The 26,418-nt window shown below is 42.2% G+C and overlaps 1 protein-coding gene across 1 annotated transcript; it reads left to right on the top strand.

Moving 5' to 3' along the window:
• Positions 1–370: 370 nt before the first annotated feature.
• Positions 371–17,260, top strand: LOC128830511 (protein mono-ADP-ribosyltransferase PARP12-like). The gene is made up of 8 exons (XM_054016356.1): positions 371–387; positions 2,178–2,330; positions 3,631–3,751; positions 5,116–5,212; positions 6,612–6,690; positions 7,692–7,822; positions 14,658–14,809; positions 16,970–17,260. Exons 2-8 carry the CDS (start codon positions 2,247–2,249, stop codon positions 17,248–17,250), a joined length of 945 nt encoding a protein of 314 aa, XP_053872331.1. The 5' UTR covers positions 371–387; positions 2,178–2,246; the 3' UTR covers positions 17,251–17,260.
• The last annotated feature ends 9,158 nt before the right edge of the window (positions 17,261–26,418 follow it).

The raw sequence follows: 26,418 nt of genomic DNA, 5'->3' as shown, positions 1-26,418 counted from the left end.
ATCAGCATACCTGCCAAAGCCATCTGTCCCATCTGCACTTCCTTCTAACACCAGAGTGTTACTGTGTGTGACAGTAACTGCAAGGAAATGTTATTGGCTTCAGTTTTCTAAGGAGTTCTACTTTAAATATAAAGGATAGCCTAGCACCTCAGAAAGGGAAATACTTGAGAAAAGGCGACAGCATGCATAGATGTAGTTAGATTGTGTGTAACAAAATGGCAGTGTTTTTCTGAAACATCTTTCCCAGGCTGCAGGTTTTAATTCTGCTGAGAAGGGGTTAAGTGGGTTCTTCTGACTCAGAGGCAGGTGACTAACTACCCTACCTGTGTATAAGGGTGGTGGGAGGGGCTCCCTGCCTGTAGAGGATTGTGGCAGGATAGTCCTTAGGTAAGAGCCCTATGAACACCCAATTCTGGAGAAAATAGCTTATTCTGGGCTTTGTTAGTAAAGCTAATCGAGGGGGAGTGAGTGTGTTTAGACAGCATGTGGATTTTGTTTTAAATGTAGTTTGGGAAGAATGCCTGCTTGCAGTGAGTAACATAATGATGTGTCTGTTAAGAAACTGTATTTTCCTTAATTGCTTGCTTCTCACTCCTCTATCTGAAATCTACTGTCAGTAAGAAATGTACTGTAAGATTGCTTTTGATGTGCACAATCTATGATAGCATAAAAACTACTATATTTAAGGGAGAACTTGGCTTTCTGATTTAAGAAGACCCCTCTATTTGGCTGCTTGTAGGCTCTACTACAAGGTGTGGGATGTCTATCCATTGAAGTGTCCTCAAAATGAGAGGTATTTTTATGAGCTTAAAAAAAAAAAACATTTAAAACCGTCAATTTTGGCATGATTTTATAGTAAATTAAAGATCTGAGAAACTTTAGTGACAGGCACAACTTTGGAAAGTGAAAATAAAAGGCGTGCACAAGTGCCACCCTTGAAGGCTTTGAAAAAGAAACCGGTGCTAATATAAGCCTAGCAACTCCCCTGCAGTGGGATTTGAATGAGAACAAACAAGGCTCATCTTTATAGGAATGGGCCTTGCACATATTACTATAGATTAAGGAGGAACAACAGTGCAGGGGAAAGAATCTGAATAAAGGATTTTGTCAAGGCAATCAAAAGACGAGAACTCTGATCATTTCACAGGCCTTTTAGTTCCTGGAATTACTCAGACTGGACCTTTGTGCTCTAATCTTTGTACTCGGATAAACTTAGACCCGAGGCTTTTTTTTAATATGTTTTTTAAATTGAGTGATTGGGTTTCTTCTTGTTAATCAGGTACTTGGGTCTTGAAAGTTGCTCTTTTCCGATCTAGAAGCAGGTCTGGTGGAATTTTCAAAGCCTACTAAGAGATTTGGAGTCAAATATTGAGATGGTCAAGTTTTAAAAAAAAAGGGTTTTTTGTCCGCCCCCCTCCCCAAAACACAAACACCCCATATTCTCCAAATAGTAGGATTATTAATATTTGGCTGATGGATAGCCATGTTGCTCATCATTGGCCATCTGCTACTAGCCTCGAGATATGGGCCCAAACCAAAACCCTGGAGCCAAACATGCCTGAACTTTATGGAAGTCTGATTCAAATCCAAACTGCAGAGCTGGTCTTTATGGAATGGATTAAGCCTAACCCTGCCTCCCTGTACCACCCCTACCCCCGCCAAACCGGCTTTCTCACAAAATACATTTTGGACCTATAAATGCATAGACAACACTTCCTTTGTTCTGTGGAATCCTGTACTCTTAACTGGCTTAGTGGGCACTTTGAGAGAGAGAGAGGACAAATCACTGGACCTGAATCCTCAAGCCACTATTGTGGGACGTACTTTGACTTAAGCCAGTTTTTCCTTAGGAGGACTCCTGAGGATAAGTATACTCATTACATTGCATGGATATACTGACCACTATACTCATGCAGGGCACCCCCAGAAAAGGTCTGCAACCTGATTCCTGCAGAGATCCATCACAGTCTAAATAGAGCCCCCTTGGTTTTTTTTTGTTTGTTTAAAGCACTGCACAGATTCTGCTATTGCTGTTGAAAGAGCTCTTGCCAAGCATACAATGAGCCTTGCTTTTACCTCAGAAATGGCCAGTGTTCTAATGCTTACAGAAGATAAGATACCATCTGAACAGCTCTGTTAAGGCTTGTGTTAAGTTGGGATTTCTCTCTCAATATTAGAGTTCAGGAAGTTACCTGAAGCCAATCTGCTCTTTTACACCACTTTGACATCTCTCTGCACCATCTGTCATGCATTTGCAATCTATTGTCAGAATGGAATACATCTGGTACTGGTTGGATGGATCTGGGCAGTGGATTGAATATGGGAAACAGGTGAGCTTGTGTTCGACTGACACCCAACACTCTGAGCCATTCTAGATGTCACACAGATGTTCTCTCAGTGCTCTCTATGTGCACAGGTGTATTACTGTATTCTCAGGTGTGCCTCTGTGTTTTAGTTGTTCCGCAATATTTCATTAATACTCCATAGAAGCTTCTGAGGAATAGCTCTAAAAATTGGTGTATTTGTCTAGGGCTGGTCATATAATTTTGGTCAAAAACTGTTTTTCAGCTAAACAAATTGTGCCATGAAAGGTATTGGGTTTCCAAGGAAAATGTTGATGTTTCACAGACAGCCGAAAGCATGAAAACCAAAATACTGCACTTTTATTCAAAATGACACCTTGGGAGTTATCGTTTGAGTGTTCCCATTCTCACTGTGGGCTGGGCTTTCTGGATGTACTACATCTCCTATGATGCGCCTCTTCCTCCCCACCAAAAGAGGAGAGAACGGGGCATCACCAGTGATGTAGTCTGGCCAGACAGCCTAATCCATAGAACAAAATGGGAGTATAAGGCACCCAAACTACAACTCCCAGGAGGCACAGCAACGCCCCTTTGAATCAAAATTCTTGCTGAAAAGTCGAAATCTTCTGCAGAAAATTAAGGAAAACAAACCATTTTTGTGAAAGGTTTCTTCCCTCTGGAAAATTCTTTTGATCTGCTCTAGTATTTTCTGTTACACAGCCCCATTTCCAGTTACTGCATTCAGAAAAGATCCTGCCTTCTCGTATCCTTTCAACTATGCTTTGCACTGTAGCTCTATGGAAATCCTAAGGCTTGTAGTCCAACTGCCCTTTTTTCTATAGAGTGCTTTCAATCTCCTCTGAACAGGGTGGATCTATAGCTGTGCTATATCCACTAATCTGTCACAGTGGACTTATAGCTGGTCCTATTGGAACTCTGTGCAGGACCAAAGAAAGGGAGAGTTTAATGGTGTTTCTCAGAAATAGTGTTGGCATTTGTAAGCACCGTTTCAATCAAAATTTGTAACGGATCTTCAGCTGATGCCTCTTTGAGTGAGTCCTATTTGGCTCCTCTTGAGTAAATCCTTTCCATCTCTTGTGCACTAACTCAGCATTAAATCAGACTAATAGTCATTGAGCAGAGCTAAATAGTCTTCTTCCAATGGTAGGAGGAAGCACGCCAAACTGACCTAATTTAACACTATCATTGACTTAATAAAAATGAATAGATTATAGGCTAACCTCTGCTCTGTTGCATGCATACAATGCCATTGAAGCCAGAGGTCCATTTGTAATGGGTGTAATTTTCCCATGCTCTCATTCTATAGTATGCAAATTATTGTGCTGCCACGGTAACTTCTGCGGATCTGGAGGCGGCATTTCTAGCGGACCGAAAAGGCACTGTATTGTTTCAAGCTGGTTCTCAGCAGTATGAGATAAACTTTCAAGGTAAGGTACCTGCTTGTTTAAAGTTTAACACATTACAACATGATTGACTTAAACATAGCTTCCTTCGTGCAAAGTCTCTCCAGATGTTCTCTGCTGACAAACAGACTAGTGAGTGAACTCTCTATGAACTCTGGGACAGCTACTCTCATGCAAGAACAAAGGGAAAAGTAAAAGAGGAGAACTGAACCTTAAAGCATGGTGAAGATGTGAAGACCAGTGGATAGTCTTGCAGACTCATTATGGTGAGAGAAGGCATAAAGGATGCAGCCAGGGTAGAAGCCAGTTGCTTGGACTAAGGTGAAAATGAACAGTAAATCCAGAGAGATCTTTGTGTTTGTAAAAAGAACAGGAGTACTTGTGGCACCTTAGAGACTAACAAATTTATTTGAGCATAAGCTTTCATGGGCTACAGCCCACTTCATCGGATGCATAGAATGGAACATATAATAAGAGTATATATATATACACATGCAGAGAAAATGCCATACTAGTTCTAAGAGGCTAATTAATTAAGATGACCTATTATCAGTAGGAAAAAAACTTTTGTAGTGATAATCAAGATGGTCAATTACAGACAGTTGACAAGAGATTAAGGATCGTTATCATAAGGAAATCGATTCAAGTAGTGTAATGACTCAGCCATTCCCAGTCTCTATTCAAGCCAGAGTTAATGGTATCTAATTTGCAAATCAATTCAAGCTCAGCAGTTTTTGTTTGTGACATAGATATAATATTGTGAAATAAATTAAAAGTTCAACTGGCTTTCCAATGTCTCAAAAGTATTTGGTATCTGACACATGAATAAAAAAAGGGTGTGTGGCTCCCAAAAATGCATGTGCACATAGAACACCACAAGTGACATAGTCTGTGTTTCACTACAAAGGTGGTAGTGGTGTTATAATGCTTTATCTGTGAGATCAGTACAGGATCAAAAAACCAGCAAACAAGGGGGAAGCTTTTGTTTAAACCCTAAGGAGCAATCCCGTACTGCCAGGAAGAATGCACTAGCTAGATGACCTAATGCGTCTTCCTCTTTTAGTCCTTATAATTCCATAAGCAGAAACCTAGATGGTAAGAGGAATTGCAGGAAAACTGATGATGGTGATATAGCACTACATCTAGTCAGATTTCCCCCATAAAGTCCTAATGACAGTGAGTTAGAAGAACTGGAAATGGGTCAGAATAACAAAAAGGGCTTCAAGTAGGAGTAGGACAGGTGAAAGAGTGACCCCAACCTGGGAAGCATTGAAGGCCAGGGTAGGAGCAATACATAGCTGTACTATATCTTTATTTAAATAAACAGAGTTCCCGGGTAGTGAAGTTTCTTTAACTCCTGCCATGTTACATTTTTTCTTTCTTTCAAGATATGGTCCAGATAAACTTGCACTATCAAACTCGGAGAAAAGTCTGTAGGTGGCCAAAGTTTGTGTTCTTCGGTGGTGGAGACAAGAGCGAGAGAAGGTACTGGCGAGTGTGTTGACCACTTACTTTTTCATTTTATTGCCAAACAGTGCCTTACACGGAGTGTCAGTTCATAGGGAAGCCTCTGGCATACGATAGTTTGGGTTAACGCTAGGCTGTGTTGTGGATGTGATGGTGAGTGTAGGTTCCCCAGCACCTCCAGGATGTAGGCTTTGATAGCACTCTGTGGCGACTGATGGCTTGCAGATAGCTGGAGGAGTTGTGTACTCTTTGCTACTATTGGTAACACTAAAAGAACAGGAGTACTTGTGGCACCTTAGAGACTAACAAATTTATTAGAGCATAAGCTTTCGTGGGCTACAGCCCACTTCTTCAGACGCATATATCTCTCTGTTGCTTGAGAAAGCATCTATTTGTTCTTTAATGTACGTGACCAAAGGAATAAAATTATTTCCTTCATACAAAAAATAGGAGCTGGGGAATGCCACTCCGGAGAGCTAGGATGGAGCCAGAGAATGCTGTTCCTGGAGGCCCAGGGATGCTGTGATGTGCAGAAAGGTTTCCTTAAAGTGAATCATACACGCGGATTTAAGGAACTTCAGTTAATTTGAGGAAGTTCCAGCATATGGCTCAATAAAGTTAGGGAGAGGGAATTTAAAGCACGATTGGTTCAACAAAATTTTGGATCCCAGCTGGGAGAACAAGCGTTACGGTGCTGCTTTTCTCTTTACACAAAACAGCTTCTGGAACTCATTGCCACAGGATATCTTTGCAGCCAAGAGTTCAGCAGGATTTTAAAAAAGGATTTATATGGATAAGAATAGCCACAGTCATATTATCGAACATAAAATCATTGTATTTTGGAAGGACTATTTAACACCCTGAATCAGGAGAGTTTCACAACTATCTGATGGAGGTTAGAATAAACATTCCTTATGGACTTGTTATGCTATAACTGTCCACTTCGGTTTCTTGTGCCTCCTTCTGAAGGGTCTGGTACAGGATAGTGGGCTAGACAGACCACTAATCTGATCTGGCATGCTACTTTGTGTGTGCATAGCCCAGGCAAAGAGAAAGGGGTAACATCCTAATTTCCCAGAGGTTCAAGCAGCTATTGGAACTCGCTCTGGAAGCATTATGTGAAGTGTCCTTAAGATTAAGTTTCAGCAGCTTTCCTACCCATTCTACCTCCTCTTAATTGTGCTGCCTGACTCTTAGGGTACCCTTTATTCTCTCTGGCAACAAGTTACCTCTTGTTCCTATTCTAGCCGGTCACTGTAATATGCATGAATTGGCAACTAGTGTTACCAAGATAAAATAGTTACTGTGGCTTGTGTCTCCAAGACAGCGTTTAGAGCTGATTGACGCTCCAGGGCAGGATCATTAGTGTGGAAGTGCCGTAGGCTCACTGCTGTTCATTTCTTTTGTTTGCAAACAGCCAATTGGAAACTACTTATCCACTTCATCTCTTTCCTCCAAACTGGGACCAATCGGCATTGCCTGACCTAGGGTACAAGGTACTTTGATCTGTTAGCTCTACTCAGGGAGATATCTTTCCTATACTGGTTCTTGTGGAAGGTAGACTACTTAAAATGCAACCCTCAAACTCAAGAGAGGAGGTTCATGTGGTGTTTCCAGTGATATGCGCAAGCTGGAAATATAGAGTTGGCATGTTTGACATAGACATGTCACTGGGAAGAGAATTAAGACCATCAACGCATTCCACAGGAGTGCATGACTGAACAGCCATCAGATCATAATGACTTTTTGGTCACTACTGATTTGATCTGGACTCCAACTAATGACTTGGAGCATGACGCTCCATAGCTCAATGCAGATTTTTTTTTTTTTAATCCCCAGCAGTATTTTTCTTTAAAAATGAACACACTGAAGAATTTCATAGTGAGGGGAATTCTGAAGATTATCAAGTCATGTAAAAAAATATTATGGAGACACTTACATTGCTTTCCTCATTAAAATGTCGGCCACTATGGTTACAATGCTATTTTAAAATAATTTGCTACAGTAAAGTTAGTATTACTTTTCAAGTGTGAAAAGACCTCTAATAAGTAAGGGTGGGCTCTGGGAAAGTTTGGAGTATAGTACAGCTTGCTTTCTTTTTTGAAATTTGACCAATTTAAAACACACACTTGCATACGCAGGTGAAACATACTCAAAAATGACTAGACCTAAACGGAAAAACTCAAAGAAAATTCATTTTGAGTTGACTCAAACATTTTGATTCAAAACTTGAGAAAAAAATTGGTCTCAATTTGATGAAATAAAAAAAATTGATTTCTTTGGTTCAAATCAAACTCCCCCTCCTCCCCCCCCCCCCCAGTTTGGGGGCCAAACTGAAAAAAATGAACTATTCACTCAGCTTTAATTGTGAGTGTAGTTGTGGGGTAGTTACATCTCTAATGCAGTGTGATTGGGTGCTTCCTTTTGTGAAAGGCTTGGGGAGTGCTCATTGAAAACACTTTAACATCTTGATTTCTGTTGTGCTTATCGTTTTTAGTTGGTGGAGCTGAGTGACACTACCGGTGAATACAAGGAAGTCAAGGACCTATTTGAGAAGACAATGAAAAATTGCAGAATCTGCAGATTGCAGAGGATTCAGAACCCATCACTTTGGCAAGTTTTCCAGTGGTTTGTATCCATTTTATTTAATTAAAAAACCCTCAGTCTTCTAGACTGAGCTCAATAAGTTTATGGAGGGGATGGTATGATGGGACTGCCAATGATGGCATGTGGCCCATTGGTGACTGCCAGTAGCAAAAATCCCCAACTGCTGGAGAGAGAACACTAGGTGGGGAGGGCTCTGAGTTACTACAGAGAATTCTTTCCCAGGTATCTGTCTGGTGGGTCTTGCCCACATGCTCAGGGTCTAACTGATTGCCATATTTGGGGTCGGGAAGGAAGTTTCCTCCAGGTCAGATTGGCAGAGACCCTGGGGGGTGTTAACCTTCCTCTGCAGCCTGGGATATGGGTCACTTGCAGGTTTAAACTAGTGTAAATGGTGAATTCTCTGTAACTGGAAGTCTTTAAACCAGGATTTGACGACTTCAGTATCTCAGCCAGAGGTTAGGGGTCTATTTCAGGAGTGGGTGAGGTTCTGTGGCCTGCGTTGTGCAGAAGGTCAGACTAGATGATCACGGGGCTCCCTTCTGACCTTAAAGTCTATGAATCTAACTGGGTGCAGCAGAGTAATCCTGATAATTCTAGAGTTTGTTCTCTCTCATTATAATAATAATATATGGAGATATACCTATCTCATAGAACTGGAAGGGACCCTGAAAGGTCATCAAGTCCAGTCCCCTGCCTTCACTAGCAGGACCAAGTACTGATTTTGCCCCAGATCCCTAAGTGGCCCCCTCATGGATTGAGCTCACAACCCTGGGTTTAGCAGGCTAATGCTCAAACCACTGAGCTATTTATGTGCTGATGAGTCTCACTAACTAATCAAGAAGAAACTATTCCCCCTAAATACCATAACTGAAGTAGCTCAAGACTGTTTTCCAGGGGTGCTGGAACAATTTGTATAATGGGGATGCTGAGAGCCATTGAACCAAACTGTAAACCATGTATATGATGGAAACCACTTCAAACCAGGGGGTGAAATAGCACCTCTAGGTCCAGCACGTATGCTGATTTCTCATGAATGTGCAGTTCTGGGTCCCTTTTATTAAGGCTATGGGTTGGTGAGGTTTTCTACTGAAACTTTGCAAACTGTTCCTAGCTTGATTTAAAATGTGTCTGTAGATCTTCTTGTCAGAATACAGTTTACGTGGCTTTGCAGGATATAAAAAGGATCATGTTCCTATGAGCCCGTTACTTTATGGTTGAATCTTGTGGCTAGATGGGTTTGCATTGACCTAATGGAACTAGAAGTGGGGTTAATAGAAAACACTATGACTTCCTCCATGTGACTTTCCCAACGAAACATTATTTGATCTTGAAATTCCCTTGTGGTCAGCATCCTAGTGCCCAGAGAGAGAGAGATCACACTAAGGTTTGATTTTTAGAGGCCACTAGGAAGCGTAGTATTGGTTAGATGCATTTTGTCTCACTTCCTCTCCTTCTTGCTGAAAGCCACCGCATAAATCTGGACAAGGAGTTTCAACTTTAAAAAACAACAAAACCACTCTGCACTTAGTTATGGATGTGGATCTCCCAATTACATTGATGGGGTTGTATGGGTATATCTGTGGGCAGAATCTGGCCCTTAAACATCAGAACCCTGAGACAGGGGAAGTAACTTGTGCTAAATCTAAACACTTTTGCTCGAAGAGATGTTTCCTTGGAGTACCCTGGCTGAATCAAAGAGAAGCTGCCATGAAGAGGAGAAGGTGGCACAGCAGATGGATCAGGAAGACAAGATTGATCTGGCAAAATCTACCAGCAGCAAATCCTATTGACAGCAGAGTTGGATGATGTGAAAATCTTTGTGGAAAGCACTAATCTGAAATTGCAGAGCTTTCAAGGAAGATTTGAAGCAGTTGAGGTTTGCATTAGTGCTTCAGAGGCCCTTGATCTGCTTATTAACCTGCACGTGAACATTAAAGCAGATGTGACCGTTATATTAGGAAAAAAATGAAGATTTGGAGAACAGAAGCTGGTAACCTGCAGCTCTTGGGGAAGGGTGATTGAGGGGGTAGAGAGCACAACTGCAAAAGCATGTGTGCAGCAGTGTTCCTATAGGGGAGCAAGGCCACACTTTGCCCTTTAGTCTATTGTCCCTATCCCTGTAAGAGGTGAGTGTGTTTGTGTGATGGAGTGGCTGTAGCTTGCTTGCTTCCCCTTATAACCTTGGTTTTTTTTCTCTTTAATTCTCCCATCTCCTCACACCAGAATGAACCCATCTTCCTGAAATATTGCATGTTATACTATCATTCCAGGGACAAGTTTCTTGGTTTAAAAAAGAAAAACAAAAATCAGTGATGGTGTTTTGAAAACTTACCTGAAGTTCACTTGGGAGTTTCTCTCTATTTTGGGAGATAGGGTTGGGATTCAGAATCTCTCCAAAACAGTTTCTTAGAAACACCAACTGCATTTGATTTTGATGGCTTTGCTGAGAAGGCTGTTTTGTGGTGTTTGGGGTGGAGGAGGAGGAGAAGGAGAAAGAAGGGGATGATTAAGGAGAACAAGTTAGCTATGTAACAAACTGCGTTTGCTTCCCCACTCTAATGTAGGCAGAACAGAAATGAACTAAGGGTTCATCAAGCCAGGGCAGGGCTCAGCAGAATGCTGTGGTAGGGTCCCTAAAGGGAAAAGGAAGTGCTTGCTTGCCCCGGTCATGTCATGGGAAGCAAGGAGGAATAAGGAAACTGAAAGGCTATATTTTACTTATGTTCACAAGTTAAGGACTACCTGGGTATTTCCCTGCCTGAAGCTCGAAGTTATCTGCTGTCTGGGATTGAAGGTTGAAAGTTTGAGGGGAAAAGTTAAGTTTGTGTGGGCACAGTAAGTTGGATGGGGTTAGAGATGAATGATAAAGGATTAAAAGGCTGAGAACTGACTCAAGTGTCAGAGTGGTAGCCGTGTTAGTCTGTATCCACAAAAACAACAAGGAGTCCGGTGGCACCTTAAAGACTGAGGCTAGGTCTACACCACCCGCCTGAATCGGCGGGTAGAAATCGACCTATCGGGGATCGATTTATCGCGTCCCATCGGGACGCAACAATCGATCCCCGAATCGACGCTCTTACTCCACCAGCGGAGGTGGGAGTAAGCGCCGTCGACAGAAAGCCGCAGAATTCGATTTTGCCGCCGTCCTCACAGCGGGGTAAGTCGGCTGCGATACGTTGATTCACGTAGCTGAATTTGCGTATCTTAAATCGACTCCCCCCTGTAGTGTAGATGTACCCTAAGATTTATTTGGGCATAAGCTTTTGTGGGTAAAAAACCCCACTTCTTCAGATGTTTTTTACCCACAAAAGCTTATGCCCAAATAAATCTGTTAGTCTTTAAGGTGCCACCGGACTCCTCGTTGTTTTTGAGAAATGACTGGATCCCTTAACTGTTCATTGCCAGATGTTCTAACTTTCAAGCCTTTGAAAGACACATCTGTAAAATTTTGTATTTTTGGATGTTAGCTGGACTACACCAAAAAACATAATTGGCTTTAACAAAGCTTCTTGCTCATTAATATACTTATTGGGCATGTGCCTGAGCTATGAAGTCCCAATTTGGATTCAGAACCAAATCTTAAACATTCCCTAAGTTTAGGGTGTTCGGGGCTCAACTAACCATATGCAAATAAGTAAACTGCTGAATTCAGATCTGAATCCAGATCACAAACTAAACATCCACCACCAAACTCTGGGAATTGGGGGGCCGAGGATGTTTATGGGGGTGCAGATGCAGTGTTCCAGTTTAGGCCTCAACCTGGCATGTGCAAGAGTTTAAGATGGAGGGGGGCAAGGAGAGGTGGAGGGGGGTGAAGAACTGTTGCAGGTTTTTAAACAGACATACATGGATTTCTGCTGGCTAATTTTATGTGATCAGCAAATAAAAGCTGTCTGAAAAGACAGCAAATCCTTTCTTATGCTAAAATACTCATTCTAGAACAGTAAAACTGATACAGAAGTGGGCTCTAAATTCCTTCCCATGGCTCATTGGACCTGAGAACTTAGTTAAGATTGCATTGTACCCATTCATCAGTACTGGTTAGGATTCCAGAAGCGACCACCTCAGGCGGAAAAAGTTAGAGGAAAGCAGGAAAGTTAGGATTTCAAATAGCTGGATGGAGAATGAGAAGAGCTACAAAAACAGAGGCTATTGTGTTTCTAGCTAGCAAGTCAAACGTGGAAAACCCCCCAGCAATCCTTGATATGCCATGTGAAAAGTTTGAAGATAACTCAAGTGAGACAGTTATACTTTCCTCACTCATTTGAGTGCCACTCTAATAAGATATAGGGCAGATCTACACTACTGCTTAAGTCGATCCCTGAGCAATGTATGTTAGGTGTGGACCTCCCTCCTCCACCGAGCAACACAAGTTTCATGCTGTCCACGCTGACGCTATGTCAGCAGGAGGCACTCTCCTGCCAATATAGCTTATGCTTCTCACCAAGGTAGAATAATTATGCAGACGGGAGAGCGCTCTCCCATCAGCATAGCACATGTTCACCAGATGCACTACAGCAGCAGAGCTGCATCGGTGCATCGGTGCAGCTGCACCAATGTAGCACTGTAGTGTAGACTTGCCCATAGAGTGGGGTATTAGAACTTCTTTGGGACTGGAACTGTCTTCCTGCATGTGTATGTACGTTGACTAGTGCATTTTCGGAGCTACCACAGTGTAACTAACAAAAAGGAAGGATCTCTACTAGTGTGAAGCTATGTGCGTGTGATACGACTGTTCCTTTAATATGCACCATGCCAAGCTAAAGGGACTTTTTAGCCAGGAGGGACCATTGTCATCCTCTAGTCTGACATTCTGTAGAACTTCAGGTGATAGGACCCCCCCCCCCAATAATTCCCGTTTGAACTAGAGCATATCTTGTTTTTTTTTAAATCCAATCTTGATCTAAAAATTACCAATGATGGAAAATCCACCACAACACTTGCTACAGTGTTCCAAAGGCTAAACATCCTCGCCGTTAAATTTACACCTCATCTCCAGTCTGAATTTGTCTAGCTTTGACTTCCAGCCGTTGGGTCCTGTAATACCTTTCTCCACTAGATTGAAGAGCTGATTATCACATTTTTTCTCCCCCATGTAGGTACTCATAGATTGTAGTAAAGTCAAGTCACCCATTAAGCTTCTCTTGGGAAACTAAGTAGACTGAGCTCCTTGAATCTATCACTATAAGGGCATGTTTTCTAATCTTTTAATCATTCTTGTGGCTCTTCTCTGAACCCCCTCCAATTAATCCACATCCTTCTTGAATTCTGGACACTAGAAATGGATACAGTATTCCAGCAGTGGTCACTCCAATGCCAGATAGAGGTAACATGACTTCTCTACTCTTACTGGAGATTCCCTGGTTTATTCAGCCAAAGATTGCATTAAACTTTTGGGCCACATCATTGAACTTTGAACTCCTGTTTAGCTGATTATCCATCATGACCCTCAAATCTTTTTCATAGTCACTGCTTCCCAGGATACAGTCCCCATTCTGTAAGTATGGCCTACATTCTTTGTTCCTAGATGTATTCATTTACATTTAGCTGAATTAAAATGCATATTGTTTGCTTGCGCCCAGCTCACCAAGTTATCCAGATTGCTCTGAATCAGTGCTCTGTATCAGTCCTCTTCATCATTTAGCACTCCCCCAAACTTTATTTGTGAACTTTGTCAGAAATGATGTTATGTTTTTTTCCAGATCACTGATAAAAATGTTAACTAGCAAAGGGCTCTGATCAGTTTCCCTGAGAGATCCAACTAGAAATGTACCTCCTTGAGGATTCCCTGTTTACAATTACATTTAGAGACCTCCCCGTTAGTCAGCTTTTAATCCATGTAGTATCTGCCATGTTAGTTTTGTATCATTCTAGTTTGATCTATGGGTGCCATGTTGCTATATGCCATAGCTGAACAGAAGCTGTACCCAGCTGAGTGGGTTCCCTGTTACTGTTCCCCTAATGTGTGTGAGATGAAGTCTCGGGTTCAGAAAGAGAGTTCTGACCTGAATTTGCTATTCTGGTTTCAAATGCCACTATAACTAGTTCAGTCAGGGTACCAGTGGTGGCATTCCTTCCCTCCTCCGTTAGGAAACTTAAAAAGCTAGAAATCTGGTATGCTCTGACTCCTGTTGTGCCATGGGTTGTTTCATTTGTCAGGAAGTCCTGCAGGCCTTTTTACTTTATTGGCTTACTTCTTAGTTCAAAATAGAAGACCGATTTAGAGGACAAGAATGCCTCAGGTGGGCTTAAACCCTTCCTAAAATACCCTGACATTAGGGATCTTAATTGCACTGTAATGGTATGCTCATGTGTGAGCGCATGCATGTGCTCACACACGCTGGTTTTAAAGAAACTCTCTCTTCTTAGCTTATTGCTACATATCTTTAGTATAAGGAAGCTAGGGCAAAGGATGAGGAGACTTACAACAAGAGCTCTTACCAGCAATTCTGTGTCATGGTCTCTCCTATATCCTCTGAAGTTTGTTCTTCCGTGGTGGCGTTTCGTTCTTTGTACTCAGTGTGTTCTCATACTTCTGTTCTTGCTGTAGACGTTTCTAGACTGAAGTGGAACTGGCAGCCTCCTTGCCTTATATTGTCTTGACTGGTGGCCTCCTTGCTTTCTGGTAGGTAGAGCCATAACACGTAGCATAAGGGATCTATTGGATAACGTGGGAAGAGGAAAACCAGGTAAACCCATTTACCCTTCAGTGTTTCTTTTGTTCCGCTTTCTAAGTTTAAGGTTTAACTGGAATATGGTTGAAGCAGAGAGGAAGATTGGAAACCTCATTTTGCCCTGGCATAAATGTTTTGGGTTTTTTTGCTTTCTGCCGACCTTGACACATTTCTATCACTAGGCAAAAGGAGCAGATGAGGAAGACAAACAGAGGAAGAGATGTGGATGAGAGGCTCTTATTCCATGGAACAAGTACATCCCATCTGCATGCCATCTGTGGACAAAACTTTGACTGGAGAATCTGTGGGACCCATGGAACATTATATGGAAAAGGTATAGAGGTAGTGTGTGTAAATGTAACATGAACTCTCTCTCTCTCTGTTCCTGGAATGTAATGAAACAGACTCAAATTAATACTGCAGAAGTCAACTTCCTACATACTGGGCCTGATTCTCTGTTGCCTTGCAACTTTAGTGGCCACTTACACCAATGCAGAGTGAGTGCAAAGGCTATTGAACTGGCATTTTACATTTACTTTTTACAGGTGTAAACAATTACTCCAAGTGCTGAGCAATATTGTTTCAAATTTAAAAGATCTATTCTACCCTTCTGAACTCAATCGTGCTATTTTGCTCAGTTTGAAACCTCCCACTGATTTTAACGGGATTGTGTTTTAATATTAATGGAAGTTAGTCAGGCATATCAAAGGGCATGTAGAAGGTGCGCTTGCTTTCTAGCAACACTTTTGGTCTGTTTCTGACTAGTTTTTGTGTTGGTATTTAGAAATATTGAAAGGATCCTTTCTTTCAGGTAGGAGTTCCGTGAATAGTTAACTGTAGAAGGGCTTGTCTGGTTCTGTATAATATTTTCAGAGCAACCTTATCTGTTGGAAAATTAAGAAAAGATGGATTCAAATCAGAAGTTTAACATTATTACTAGGTTTTTATTGTGCATCACTTTAAAAACTTCTAGCTTTGTCTTCATGGTTCATGATGTCTCAAGATTCCATTGTTGGAATATTAACTGCAGAATTCATAGCCGACTACTATCTGCTAGCTTGTAAAAAAAAAAAAAAAAAAAAAAGGATTGAGAACCCTCTTGCAGAAGCTCTTTTTCTTAAATCTGAAGAAATAGAAGTTTGTCAAACACTCTTGAGGCAACCACGTGCTTTAGAGCAGTGTTTCTCAACGAATGGTCTGTGGACCGGCACCAATCCCTGAGATCTCCCTGATGCAGTTTAGGAAGGCAGCAAGCCAGTCCTTGGTATCAAAAAGGTTGAGAAACATTGCTTTAGATGCTGTTCAAAAGGCCGTCTCCTTCTCCTATTGTAGTCAATAGGAGCTTGGATATTGACTGGGGCTGGTCAAAATTTTTTGCTTTTTTCTATGGAAAATTGGGGTTTTGACAAAACGAGAACTTTTTGCAGAAAGTGACTTCTTTCCTCTGAGGCTGTGTCTATGCTAATAGAGCCTATGCTGACTCTGCCAATGTAGCTGTGCACCCTAGTGTAGACACACCATACGCTGACAGGAGTTTTTCTGCTGGTACTGGAACACCACCTCCCTGTGCAATGTTAGCGATGCCAACAGAAACACTCTTCTGTCAGCACAGTTGCATCTATACCGATAATTTTGTCAGCATAGCTGTCACAAGATGTGTGTTTTTTTTTTCCCCACACCCCTGACCAACATAGGTATGCCAGTATAAATTTTTAAATATAGGCCATGCCAAAGTTTTGCTTTTTTGTTTGTTTGTTTTAATCTGAAAAGCAAAAGATTTTCCCAGAGGGGAGAGAACTACTTTCTGACCAGCTAAGGTCTGGTCTACACACAGATTTAGTGGCATAACTATGTCAGTCAGGGGTGTAACTTCATTTCCAAAATACCAGCACAACCCTTAGTGTGGACAGTTATACAAGATAGTATTATACCTATTTACATGCGTCCATACTAGGAGTTCTACTGGTATTTGGGGGGGAAAAAGTCACATCCCTGATTGACACATTTACCAGTATCTTATACTGGTACAGTTTGTTCCTCTTTTACTACAGAAATAAGCTATATTGGAGTAAGGTACTGTTGTACCTCTAAGCGCAACCACGCTAGGGGTTTAACTATACTTGTATAGTAAAAGCCGTTCAACTTCTATGTTTAGACAAGCCCCAATGCTGACTTAACTAGGCGCAGGGTGCAGTCCATGAAGTAAAACACATTAAAAAGCCAAAATAGTTGCACTGGTTAGTTATCTAACTTACTGACTATGGGTGATCGAGGGTGTCTTAGAAAGCATGATTAGATATTTACCTTATTCATAATAAACTAAGTACGAGTATGATTTAGGAGATATCTATAGTTACCTGGAGGTACATACAGTGTTAAGGGCACTTGTTGAAATGCTATAAGCTAGAGCATCAACTGTTATGGCAGTAATAGATACAAGCGTAAAATAAATTCTAAAGAAATAATTCTTATCTTGGCTTTTTCTTGTTCTTAGGAAGCTACTTTGCCAGAGACGCTTGTTATTCCCATCAATATTGTCAGACTGGCTCCAGTTCCAAGACCATGATCGTAGCTCGAGTGCTAGTTGGAGACTTTGTTCAAGGAAGCAACAACTATCTTCGCCCTCCACCCAGACCTAACAATCCGAACAGCTTTTACGACAGCTGTGTGGACAGCCTAGTGAATCCCTCCATTTTTGTCATCTTTGAGAAGCACCAGATTTACCCAGCATATATAATAGAATATGCAGAAGGGTACAGCTGTGTGATCTTGTAATGGACAGCAATATCACTTTCCTACACTGAGACAGTCAAATGATTTTACATATTTCCTATTTTAAAATATATTTATTGGAACTACTGTCTGTGTGTGTCTGTTACGAAACAGTTTGAAATGCAACAAAACAGGAGTAGCCAATCCCATCATGGATATTGGCACTTTGGTATATTAACTGTCTATGTATTAAAATACAGAACTCTAAGGGTTACTCCTGCACTAAAGGGAGAGGAGCTGGGGTCTGGAGAAGAAGGGAGCCTGTTTCCCATAATGCATAGGAGTGCTGGAAGAGGTGTAGGGGCCTCAGTTTAGTCAGGCCCCATTTTCACATCCTGCACGTTGGAGAAGTATCACTGTTCCCTGCCCCCATGAGACCAGCACCTATTAGCACCCAACTGCAGCTGGCATCTACTGGCGTACATGTAGCGCTGCATGCCACAGTGCAGTATCTCCGCTTTCAGATGAAATCCTTCATCAGCTATTTCCCACAACGGGTTGTCTCTGCTCTCCTTGCTCCAGTGGCTAGGCCTGGATTTACCCATAAGAAAAAACACGAAGTATAGAACTTGCAGCATCCCCTGGGCAAATGTTTAAGGCACATTCTGTACTCTGGAACAAGGATCATAATACTGGAGTGGCTTTATATTACACTATGATAGCCAGAAACACTCCTTAAAAGTTGGTCAGTATCTCCTTGAACTGAGGGACTTGCAATACACAATGCACCAGGGTTGGAATTGTCATATTTGGGGTGATCATGTCTGAAGAACAGACAGAAGCAGAATTGTCATTTCCTTGAAATCTTCACTCTTAATCTCCAGAGAAGGTATCATATGAGAAATGTGTCCACAGACTGCACAATCCTCTATTGTATAGGGAGAAGTTCAGCTGTCTAGCAAAGAGTTATTTGTCAAAGGGTAGCTAAACTAACACTACAATTTGCATGAATAACTCTAAAACGATCAAATATAAATTTTCCTTTACAGGAATATCTAGACTAAGATCTCCTGGGACTCCTGATTTGATACTGTTTCAATATTCTCTTACTGAAAGGTTAATTTTGAGAAGGTAACAGATCTTTTAGACAAAGGAAATGCAGTGGACCTAATTTACCTCTATTTCAGTAAGGCATTTGATATGGTTCCACATGGGGAATTATTAGTTAAATTGGAAAAGATGGGGATCAATATGAAAATTGAAAGGTGGAACTGGTTAAAGGGGACACTACAACGGGTCATACTGAAAGGTGAACTGTCAGGCTGGAAGAAGGTTACTAGTGGAGTTCCTCAGGGATCAGTTTTGGGACCAATCTTTTTATTACTGACCTTGGCACAAAAAGTGGGAATGTGCTAATAAAGTCTGCAGATGACACAAAGCTGGGAGGTATTGCCAATACAGAGAAGGACCAGGATATCATACAGGAAATCTGGATGACCTTGTAAACTGGATTGATAGTAATAGGATGAAATTTAATAGTGAAAAGTGCAAGGTCATGCATTTAGAGATTAATAACAAGAATTTTTGTTATAAGCTGGGGACACATCAGTTGGAAGTAACAGAGGAGGAGAAGGACCTCAGAGTATTCGTTGATCACAGGATGACGATGAGCTGCTAATGTGATATGGCCATGAAAAAAGCTAATGCGGTCATGGGATGCATCAGGCGAGGTACTTCCAGTAGAGATAAGGAGGTGTTAGTACCATTATACAAGGCACTGGTGAGACCTCATCTGGAATACTGTGTGCAGTTCTGGTCTCCCATGTTTAAGAAGGATGAATTCAAACCGGAACAGGTACAGAGAAGGGCTAGTAGGATGATCCGAGGAATGGAAAACCTGTCTTATGAAAGGAGACTCAAAGAGCTTGGCTTGTTTAGCCTAACCAAAAGAAGGCTGAGGGGAGATATGATTGTTCTCTTTCAATATATCAGAGGGATAAATACCAGGGAGGGAGAGGAATTATTTAAGCTCAGTGCCAATGTGGACACAAGAACAAATGGATATAAACTGGCCATCAGGAAGTTTAGACTTGAAATTAGATGAAGGTTTCTAACCATTAGAGGAGTGAAGTTCTGGAACAGCCTTCCACGGGGAGCAGTGGAGGCAAAAGACATATCTGGCTCTAAGACTAAGCTTGATAAATTTATAGAGGTGATAGTATGTTGGGAATGCCTAATTTTGGCAATTAATTGATCTTTGACTATTAGCGGTAAATATGCCCAATGGCCTGTTAAATGGGGTGGGATCTGAGTTACTACAGAGAATTCTTTCCTGGGTGTCTGGCTGGTGAGTCTTGCCCACATGCTCAGGGTTTAGCTGATTGCCATATATGGGGTCGGGAAGGAATTTTCCTCCAAGGCAGAGGCCCTGGGGTTTTTTCACCTTCCTCTGCAGTGTGGGGCAAGGGTCACTTGCTGGAGGATTCTCTGCACCTTGAAGTCCGATTTGAGGACTTCAACAGCTCAGACATAGGTTAGGGGTTTGATACAGGAGTGGGGTGGGTGAGAGTCTGTGGCCTGCATTGTGCAGGAGGTCAGACCAGACGATCATAATGGTCCCTTCTGACAAAGTCTACGATTCTAAAATTCAGGATAATGCCTGAATACAGTAGATTCTGCTTATTAGCAGCCCTTTAGTTGCCAGCAAAAAGCTGCCATTAGACAAGCGCTAATAAGCACAAGGCAGGTTTATGGGGCTGCAGCCAAGGAAGGAAGAGCTGGGACGTGCCGTCCATGGCAGCAGCTCCACAAAGCTGCCCGTGGGAAGGGTAGCAGCAGGAAGGGGGCTGCAGCCCTGATGCTGGGGCTTTCTACCAGGAGCAGGGGGTCTGTGGGGCTGCACCATACCTCTCCCTGCCCACTATGGGGGCTGGAGCTCAGCACATTCCAGCATTGCCTTCTCTGGGTGCAGCCCCACTGGCAGGGCACAGATTGGAGAGAGCAGGGAGAGGAACCCTGGCATCTGGCTCTCACCCTGCTACTGCCCTTCCCATAGCCCCTTACTTCCTGTATGGTCCCTGTGCACTGGTAGGTTTGTGGGGCCACAACTGGGGAAGGCACATCCCAGCACTTCCTTCCCTGGCTGCAGCTTTGCAAAGCTGCCTGCTGCAGTGCTGCTGGAGCCTCTCTTATAAAAAAATGTTAATAGATGGCACGTCATTGGCAATGTCTAAACCCCACTAACATTAAAGTCAATGGGACAGGATTGGTTCCCAGCCAAGTCCTGTTAACCAAAAAGTCGTCAATAGACAGGTTGCTATTAAGCAGAATCCACTGTATATGAAGTGTCCTTTACAGTAGTCTTAAGTACTGTAACTTAGAAAGTTTTAACAAATTTATAAATCATTGTCATACTAGCATCAGCAGTATAGTATTTACCATCACAGAAATGTGTAAAACTGGAGTAAAGGAGCACCTTTTTCAATTGTGGAAAAACTTTCATGTGGAACGTGTAGCGTCCCCTCTCCACCCGGTTACCTTCTTTAATGCCAATTTTCTTATAGGTTTTGATGGACAGGTCTGGGTTCTTCTGGATCCCGCCACCCACTCAGCAGGTCTTTATTTTTTCCTATGAATTTATTTGGTGGTGCCTCCACCCCTCTCACTCCTTTCTGGCAGGGTCACCAGGGCAGCTTGGGAGGAAAATTTTAACAGGGTAATCCTCACTTACTTGCCAGATTGTGTTATTTCTTGGAAGTCTCCAACAAATAACACAAACACATACAATATATTCAACACAATAATTATATTAAATAGGAGACAAATATAACATAACAGGGGAAAGCACTATTGTTAGGGTCACTGGTGCCGACGGTGCTAATACCTGTGACTTTCCCCAGTCACGTGACGTGATGTAGCAAATATAAGATTAGTCTCCCGTTGGTACGGGTACTTTGTTGGGGCCGTTGATGACTTATGACCATAAAATTCTTCTTGGCAGTGGTTTAGCAGTGTGGCTGACTGGGTTCGGAACAGCCCAAAGGACTCACAAGTGGGAGAAGGTGGTAAATCCCTCCACAGGTTTAATATGCAGCAGGTTATAAAATCCCCAAACCCTCACTCCCTGGCTTGAGGACACAGTTCAGGGAGTCCCCAAAACAAATTCCTTAACTGACTAACTAACAGATGGTGCACTCACAAACTCCATGAATGATCCTCAGGTTCAGAGATGGCTCTGGACTCACTGGTCACTGCAGAGGGGCTGATCTCTGCTGGCAAAGATCCTCTTCAGGCAGGAATCCGGCTGCTTCGGTCCCAGGATTTCCCCTCACCACAAAGGGATGCAGGGCTCAAGGTGCAGATTACACAACTGTATTAAAATCCAAACTGTCGTCTCCTAGCCCAGCATCTAGACACACACACAGCAGGCAGCAGCCCTGAACTAGCAGGCAGAGCAGAGCTGACCATGTTGTGACTGGTCTCACCTTGGGAGCTGGACGGCTAACTCAGCCTGGCTGGGGGAGTTTCCCAGCAAAATTTTACAAACTGGGAATCATCAGTGAAGAAGGAAAAGCCCAGCAGAGGGATCTTGCTTTCAGGTTCCTAGAGGCCAGTTCTCAGGGGGAATCCTGCATGCAGGCCTAGGCCTTACTAGCTCCCCACATAGCCAGTCCTGCCCTTGCCCTGGCTGGCTCCAGACTGACTCAAAAATGGCTTCTCCCCTTTCCTGAACTCCCTGGGAGGGGCATCTCACTCCCTATTGGTTGCCGGGCAGACTCTGAGTTTGCCTTGACTCCCCCTCCCTACCAGGGACCAGGGCCGGCTCCAGGCACCAGCGGAGGAAGAAGGTGCCTGGGGCGGCCAATAGAAAGGGCCGGCACTCCGTCCGCTATCGGGGAAGCACGTTCGGGTCCATGGCGGCAATTCGGCGGCGGACCCTTCTGTCCCTCTCGTCCTCTTCGGCGGCAGCTTAATCGCTGCGCTTCAGGCTTCTGCGGCAATTTGGCAGCGGGTTTTGTTTTTCTTCTTTGCCGCTTGGGGCAGCAAAAAAGCTGGAGCCAGTCCTGCCAGGGACAGTGTGCGTCACCCCTGAGCTGTCAGCAGACAGAGCCCAGGAATCTTGGTAATCTCCTTGGGGGTTACAGAAGGTTAAAGACATAAATGGTGAGGCAGGGTGTAAAAACCCATAATTAACACTGATGCTGGCTTGATGCAAGTATACCTCTTTAATATCCTTATCTTATTAATGTCTGAATCACATGCCCACTTTTTTCCAGCATAGGGATTCATAATAGTACAGTAATGCCTTTGTGAAGGCTGAAGGACTATTATAATAATAAAATATGGAGATATACCTATCTTATAGAACTGGAAGGGACCTTGAAAGGTCATTGAGTTGAGTCCAATCCCCTGCCTTCACCAGCAGGACCAATTTTTGCCCCAGATCCCTAAATGGCCCCGTCAAAAATTGAACTCACAACCCAGGGTTTAGCAGGCCAATGCTCAAACCACTGAGCTATCCCTCCCTCTTCTGTTCCCTTTCTGAACTCTATTTTTAATCTTTTTGTAACAGAAAGCCTCTTTTGGTCTCCATCTGAGGCTAGAGATGGAAAAAGACCTATTCTATCTCCTTGACAATGCAGGACAGTTCCCTAAACCATGTACTTCTGATACTTGCTTTTTATTTTTTATTTTTTTTTAATATTTTAAATGGCTATAGTTAAAAAAAAACCACAACAACTCTGCATTATTAATAGGGAAGTCCAATGATAAGTTAAATTAGATGCAATATTATTTAGATTACTTCAAATTTAGGAAATGCCAGAATTAAAGTTGTCCATGTAACCAGACTCTTAGCAACCAAATTTTTTGAAGTTCCATGTTCTGCTGCTGTTAGGAGTAGCGTCTATTTACCATAAGATGAATTTTATGTTCAGATGCAAATAGCCTATTAACTAATGTGAACAAAATGTAACACACGGACCTACCCCCACTTGGCAGCTATGAACAGAGTTGGCACTTTCCATGTAACCAGGAGGGAAAGGAGAACTTAGGAAAACTGAATTTTTTTAATTGATAAAATGAATGGTTAATTTTTAAAAAAGTCTCTGCACCTCACCTTATGTAATAACCAAAATATCAGTGTCCAAAAATAAACCTGCAAATATCTCTGCTCCAAACCCAGTACACCCACACATTAAATCTGATCTGATTTGAGACAACTCTTAATCCAGGGTTTGTCAATTTCACTAGTTCTTGGTCCTGAAAATGGATCAATGTGGGCACAGGAGTCTGCCTGTGTGAACACAGTTGTAGGACTGGGACTTTCGAGCCCAACCCTGCAAGTAAAGTTACATCTGTGCATAATTGCTCATACGTGTGCATAATTGCTCAGCCCTATTACATTCAGTGGAGCTACTCAGGTAAGGTACAGGGGTGTATAAATTACAAGAATGGATCCTTAGGCCCTGATCCTACAAACACACATGCACATGGTTAACTTTACAATCTAGAGTAATGATCTCAATGGGGCTACTCATGGTAGTAAAGCTAAGCATGTATGGAAGTGTTTGCAGGCTCAGGGACTGGGAGGCTGTAATTGGTGTGTAACTACATATTTCAGATGCTCTGTAACAAACATTAGACTCAGGTTTATCTAAATTTCCCCATGTGTGACAAAGTGACAAGAGCCACTCTGCTTACTTAAGCATTAATTAGTTCCACCAGGAAAGGCCTGGTGGAGGAGGAAAGTACTTAATTGCTTAAGTGGACTGGGGCTTGGTGAGCTAATTATTCCCCCCACACTCCCTTCCCAGCTAGGGTTGCTAGTTAAAAGCACAGGAAGGAAGTACATAGGGGGGAAGGTTAGTAGAGCCTAGAGGAAGAAAGGTCTTAGGGTGGTGAGAGTTCACCCTCTCCCTGGAGAAAGGGCTGAGGATTAGAAAAAAACTGCAAATAGATTTGCTGCAGTGCACAGGATTGTGATGATATTTGGGGGAAGGTAACAAATAATACTCACAGAGGTGAGAACAAACCAAAGGGTGTCCAAAGCTGTTTGGGAGGTATCTTAGGTCAGGATACCTGCCATGTTACACTGTGTCACAAGGCCTTTAGCAAAGCAAACATCGCTGGGCTGAGCCAGGATGGGAATACAGCCCTTCATCTCCTTGCTCTGTACTAAGTGGTCTACTCTAGATTTTTCTCATATGTCCTAAAACTCTCTTCTCAGAGTATAATCCAGTCTTACTTTCCCAAGTAGGCTATCCTTTAGCCTTTTTTCCTCCCCAAAGAATGTCTATATTCTTTTATTTCTTAAATGGTATCAGTTCGAGTACTTAGTCTGGAAGCATTAGAAAAATAACACTTTCATTTATGAAGCATATGATGGCATTGGATTTAAGGGACTCTGCACAAGGCAAAAAGAGAGAGTTCCCTTTTGCTAGCATCCGTAGAAGCTCCACCTCTGTGGAAGGTCTCATCAGAACAGACTCTCATTGGGTGATCTGATCATGAAGGGAGGGCACTGCTTGGAGCACTACTGAGCCTTTTATAAATTAACCCTTTGAATTTAAAGTCAGTTACCCTCTGTGAAAAAGGGACATGAGAAATGTATTCTCAGGCTAACATTATGCCCAATGACCCAAATGCTTAGTGGTTCAAGGGGAGATAATGAAGCAGCCCATTGACTAGATACTTTGCCAAAACTTAAATGACACTGAAATTGAAGCTGATACTATAATTACTGAAAATGGCTTTTTATTGGCCTGAAGAGGAGGTATCTGAAGATGGCGAATCTAAAAATCTAGAAGAGGGAGAGGAGACTGTCAAATAGGTAAAATCACTTCCAACTACAGTGAAAGGCTCCTGTGAAATGTAGTAATTATATATCAATATTTTATTTTAGTATGGGAAATGCATGGAGTGTGTAACTGTAATGACTCCACAGGGTTAGTAGCTCTCCTGGGAAATAACAGCTGCTGGCTCTGCTAAAAGAATGGAAGCTCATAGGAAATGTTCCAGTTTGGTGCCTGGAAGGGAGAAGATCTGGGGGTTAGCCCGAAAGCCAAAAATCAAATGTCAAGGCTAATTAACACTTGATCATGGGAATTCATCTGAGTGCCACGGATGTTAGTAAAATTTATATTTTATGGTCTGCCTAGATTAACTCTTCTGAGGAGTGGAACATGCAGACACAGATACAGTAGAAACAATAAGAAAAAAAGAATTGAAATAGTGAATTTTGTCAACTCATGAAACTAAAAAATCTTTAATCATTCTATAAGTTTTTTTGTTCACAGAATTAATCAAACTGGATTATTTTTGCACTTCAATTTTTATCCTGTAATTTAGATTAGAATATTTTTAAGGTCTATTACATTGAAAGGTTTCTCTCCTTGTTGTTCATTGGATACTAGGGACCAGTCTTGAAAATCAGTCTTGGAATTTTTTTAGACCCAGTAGTAGATAATAAAATAATATCCTCTAAATACAAAGCCAATTATAAATGTATACTATAACTAGAAAGTATCTCTCTTGAGAGTGTTAAACAAGAGATTGCAATGTACTAAAGTAGTAAGAAAGAGGGAAAGAATATTAGTTGCTTGGAGTCATAACTTGGAATGGGCAAGAAAGTAACACATTTGCCTAATAGCAGGAGCGTGTTTGGCTGCTGGATACTCAAGTTGGTCATGCATTAGTGTGATAGTTTACAGTGGGGATTTGGTTTCTTGCACAGGAGGAAGAGGGAAGTTGAGATTCACTCAGTGCAGAAACTCTGATCTGGTACTGCCTCCCAGTGGCACAGATGATCCTGATCCTTCAGCAGCGGCTGTGCCCTCACCCACCATACAGTGGTTTCTCTAAAATCTTAGAAATTAGTCCTCAGGCAACCGACCAGTCTCCTAAAGTTTAGAGCAGATATAGTTCTAGCTCTACAGTTCTGAATATTAATTCTGAACTTTTTATTCTTAATACTGGTGTTTAGGAAGCGACCAGAAGATTACCTGTACTTCTGCACCACTTTGGTATCTGTCACTCAGCACGTGTATTCTATCATGACAATAGTGTATACTGATGTTGGTTGGATGACGCCAGCCAATGGATTGAATATGGGAAAGAAATGATCTTACAACACTCGGAGCCAGGCAGCTCCCTCTGCAGCTGGCTGTTTTTGGAGACAGAGCACTTTAGATGTCACACGGGTATTCATTCAGTCCTCCCAAATGTACCCGT

Source organism: Malaclemys terrapin, chromosome 1 (assembly GCF_027887155.1).
Source record: "Malaclemys terrapin pileata isolate rMalTer1 chromosome 1, rMalTer1.hap1, whole genome shotgun sequence".
NCBI classification, from domain to species: Eukaryota; Metazoa; Chordata; order Testudines; family Emydidae; genus Malaclemys; species Malaclemys terrapin.
The sequence above is the reverse complement of the archived record's forward strand: the minus strand, read 5'-3'. Positions and strand labels throughout refer to the sequence as shown.

What these genes read in the sequence shown, in the direction of transcription:
- LOC128830511 (XM_054016356.1), top strand. Translation starts at nt 2,247, where the DNA reads ATGCATTTGCAATCTATTGTCAGAATGGAATACATCTGGTACTGGTTG. An exon ending in GGAGACAAGAGCGAGAGAAG is followed by an intron (nt 5,213 to 6,611) that starts GTACTGGCGAGT and finishes GTTTGCAAACAG; the next exon opens with CCAATTGGAAACTACTTATC. An exon ending in CTTTGGCAAGTTTTCCAGTG is followed by an intron (nt 7,823 to 14,657) that starts GTTTGTATCCAT and finishes TTCTATCACTAG; the next exon opens with GCAAAAGGAGCAGATGAGGA.